We start from the raw sequence: 4,092 nt of genomic DNA, 5'->3' as shown, positions 1-4,092 counted from the left end.
TTTTTGTGACCTAATGGGCTCAGGGTGAAGCCCAGAATTTTCTGTTATCTGCCAGCTTCGCTAGGCGAGCGTGTAGCGAACGTTCGCTAGGCGAGCGTGTAGCGAACGTTCGCTAGGCGAAGGATTTGCTCGCCTAGCGAGCAGGCCAGTTTGGGCCATTTTCTGGATTGGGCCATTCGTGAGCTGGGCCTTTGTTCCTTTAAGATCAGTGTCATAAAAATGAGTCGGAGTGCCCTGAAAAATGTCTTAAAATATTAATGGGCAAATTTTGGGGTATGACACATAGTATTTGTCTTGATTTAAGTGTTGCACCGATTTTTCATCACTACAAATAAACTTGTAAACATGGTACATTATTGGATTGCTGTTGTAAATTCGGTTCACTTGCATTTTTTTAATGATGAGGTTTAAAGTTTGTTTTCATGGAAGAATTGAGAAGAGATTTTGTTTTCTTATAAAATGCTGAATAAGGAGATATTGATAGAAGGAGGGAGGGGCTTTGTTTATGTTCATAGGGGTTGGAGTAGTTTCTACTTAATTTGAAAATGTAGAGTGATGCGAGAGTAAGAGTTGGCATCCATTTTTTTCCTTCTTTCCTTTTTTTGAATTTTGGATCTTGGTTTTATTATTATTTCTTATTTTAATTTCTAATTTTTATAATTTTTGTATAGATCATGTATTGGGCTTTTATGTGTGCTAGGCTCATTAACCGTTTTTTCTTACACCTCCCATACTTTGTAAATAATTCTTAAACTATGTAAATAAAGTTTATGTTGCTACTATTTAATTTAATTTTGAATCAGATTTTATCCATGGGTTCGGAAATTTTATGCCGATACACCGTTAAAATTTCCACACATTAATATGATATTTTTCGCCGTGTTTCGGTCCTTTTAAATCAACATTGTTACTTATTCCATTTTCATTGAGACTAATTCAATCCGATCATTTTTTAAATCAACATTGTTACTTATTCCATTTTCATTCTAATTAAATTAATTAATTAAATTTTGTTTAATTAGTTAATTTAGATTGATGAATTTTAATTAACTTAATTATCTGATTTAATTAAATAATATTGATAATTAATCTTAATTTATCAATTTAATCGAATTTTAATCGATTAATTTTGATAATTAAAGGTTGATTGATTTCCTCCACCATCATTTCATAATACAAACTTGATTTCATCATCAATTCAAAACCATGAGAAACAACTAAAGTCACACAATTTTCGGTTCAATGTCGAACCCATTTTCAAATACCTTTGTAAGTCGATTGCTTTTAGCATCTCCATCAACCTCACATAGCTTACTCTTGGCCTTTCTTACAATGAGACCTATTCGATTTTAATTAATCGAGTAGATGATTGATTCATTAAATAAAATCCAATTTATTCACAAAACACAGATTTAAAACCTCGATCCAATATCGAGTATTTTATTCAAGTTAAATTAAAATACCTAATCACGGTTAAACACCATTTCATTCGGAAATGAAAAGGGAGATGGTTTTGAGTTTTCACAATAAACAATACGAAAAGGTAGATGGTCTCGAGGCTTCGATTCCTCTCCTCAAAAGCTTGGATATGAGTTGTCTTACTCAGTCATTCAAGTACTTGTCGTTTATTCTAAAATACATCAACCATACATAAACCTATTTTCATAATTACTCAGATGAAAAAGAAAGTGGTCTAGAGTCTTCTATTCCATTTTCCGATTATTAGGATCCGAGTTGTCTTACTCGACTATCCGAGTAATCGTCATCCAACAAAAATATCTCAACATATTAAATTTCTTTCTCGCCCCCGTGCGATCGACACCAATCAAATAAAACCCCCGTGTGACCAAAACTCTTTTCGGAAAGAACACTATTAATCCTTTCTAATGCGCACAACAAACTAGTGCTTAAGCCTCCGCCGAGAGTAGACAAGCCAACGTTTACCCTTTAGAACGCGATCTAAACAACTGTTCGGTAAAAGACACCAACAAACCGTAGTTCCCCAAACTGCAAATGCTCTGACTTCCTTATTGCAGCATGAGGATACGTAGGCACGAGATTGCGAGATCTTGGCAAGCACACTAATAAAAAACCTCCCTTTTCCCCCTTCTGAGGTTTCCATCCATCTATTTTCCATATTTTTATCACTCGAAGAGAACAAACAACATAAGCTAACATTCAAATTGTAAATTAAACTAAAAGGTTCCCGTTGAGTACAACGGACGTGATGGGTGCTAATACGTTCCCCTTGCGTAATCAACTCCCGAACCCGAATACGGGTGCTATTTTCTAAAGGTTTTATCGATATTTTCCTATTCTTTCATTGGGATAAATAAAGTTCGGTGGCGACTCTGTTCAAACTAATTTTTTTTGCGACTATCACGAGGAGTCGTATTTTTCGAGATGCGACACAAGGCATTATGTAAGTCTTTTGGATATATTTATTCGTTTGCAGATAAATGTTCCATTTTCTGAAGCTCTTGAATAAATCCCAACTTATCCTAAGTTTATGAAGGACATTCTCACAAAGAAAAGGAGGTATACAAATCAAGAAACCATCAATCTCGATGTTAGTTGTAGCGCCATCATTCAAAGAACTTTCCCATGGAAAGAAATCGATTATGGGAGGGTTATATTATCTCTCACCATAGGAAATGTATACAGTGGAAAAACATTGATTGACTTGGGTTCTAGCATAAACTTGATTCCGTTGTCCGGGGTTCAAAGGTTAGGTAACATTGAAATGAAATCAACAAAGATGACATTACAATTGGTCGACAAGTCTATCACTCGTCCGCATGGAGTAGCTGAAGATGTTTTAGTTAAGGTGGACAAGTTCTTGTTTCCTATTAATTTCGTTGTTATAGACATGGAAGAAGATGATGATGCACCTTTGATTCTAGGCCGACCTTTCATGAAAATCGCAAGAATGATGATTGATATTAATGATGTTTTAATGGAGGTTAGAGTTCAAGATGAAAAAGTGTGTTTCAACCTTTTTGAAGCCATGAAACACTCACAAGATAAATGAGATTGTTTCTAGATGGGTGCCACCGATGAAGCCATTATGGATGTGAAAAGACAAGTTCATTTATCCATTCCACTTGAGAAAGCTCTAACCGATGCACTCAAAGTTATTAATGAAGAGAAAGAAAAAGAGATTGAAGAATGCTTAAGAGAACTTGAGTCATTGGAAGAAATTCCTCCTCTTGAAGCCAAAGTTGAAGTATTGAAAGATGAGTCAAAGAAAGATGATTCTAAACTTGAATTAAACATGCTACCTTCACACTTAAAGTATGTGTTTCTTGAAGAGGGTGGTTACAAACCATTGATTATTTGCAATGCATTATCCAACAATGAAGAACAAAAAATGATTGATGTTTTGAAGAAAAATCAAAAGGCAATGGGTTGGGCACTTTTCAACTTAAGAGGAATAAGTCCAGCTTATTGTTTGCATAAAATCATGATGGAAGAAGATTACAAGCCGATAGCTCAACCACAACATTGTTTGAATCCTACTATGAAAAAGGTAGTAACAAAAGAAGTAGTGAAATTATTGGAGGCCTGTAACCGTAAATTCATGACCATCAAGCCATGGACAAGCTAGACGTCAATAAAACCAGAGTCGCCACCGTGCTTTTATTATTTCCAAGGGAAAAGGGAAAAGTACAAACAAAAACCCAAAGATAAGAAGTTTTCAAATCAAAACTAATAAAATGCCAGAGATTACAGGTAAGGGGGTTGGTTACACAGAGGGAAGGTGTTAGCACCCAAAGTGTCCTAGGTACTCCTAGGGAGCCCTTTTTGTGTGCATATGTATTTTTGTACAAAATGATGTTTGCAATAAAAAGAGTGGAGGGATGAGAGAAGAATTCATTAATTATATTTTTGTGTTTGACAAGACCTTCGAACTTGTGACTACGTACCAACATAAAATGAGGGATCAAAACCTCGTAGTTCGTGGTATAACTTTCAAAGTGAATGAGTTGCTTTTAACAAAATTTCAAGTTTAACAAAGGCACAAAAGGCCTAAAAAGGTTTGAATGCGTGTTAGTTATTTTTGTCTTTTGAAATTTTAATTCAAGTATAGTT

General features: G+C 34.8%; 1 protein-coding gene across 1 annotated transcript; it reads left to right on the top strand.

The window, feature by feature from the left end:
* The first annotated feature begins 2,509 nt into the window (after positions 1 to 2,509).
* LOC127138111 (uncharacterized) lies at positions 2,510 to 3,031 on the top strand. Its single transcript, XM_051064510.1, has one exon. It carries the CDS (start codon positions 2,510 to 2,512, stop codon positions 3,029 to 3,031), a length of 522 nt encoding a protein of 173 aa, XP_050920467.1.
* The last annotated feature ends 1,061 nt before the right edge of the window (positions 3,032 to 4,092 follow it).

This window comes from Lathyrus oleraceus, chromosome 4 (assembly GCF_024323335.1).
Source record: "Lathyrus oleraceus cultivar Zhongwan6 chromosome 4, CAAS_Psat_ZW6_1.0, whole genome shotgun sequence".
In the NCBI taxonomy this organism is placed as follows: domain Eukaryota; kingdom Viridiplantae; phylum Streptophyta; class Magnoliopsida; order Fabales; family Fabaceae; genus Lathyrus; species Lathyrus oleraceus.
This window is presented reverse-complemented; position numbering and strand designations above follow the sequence as displayed.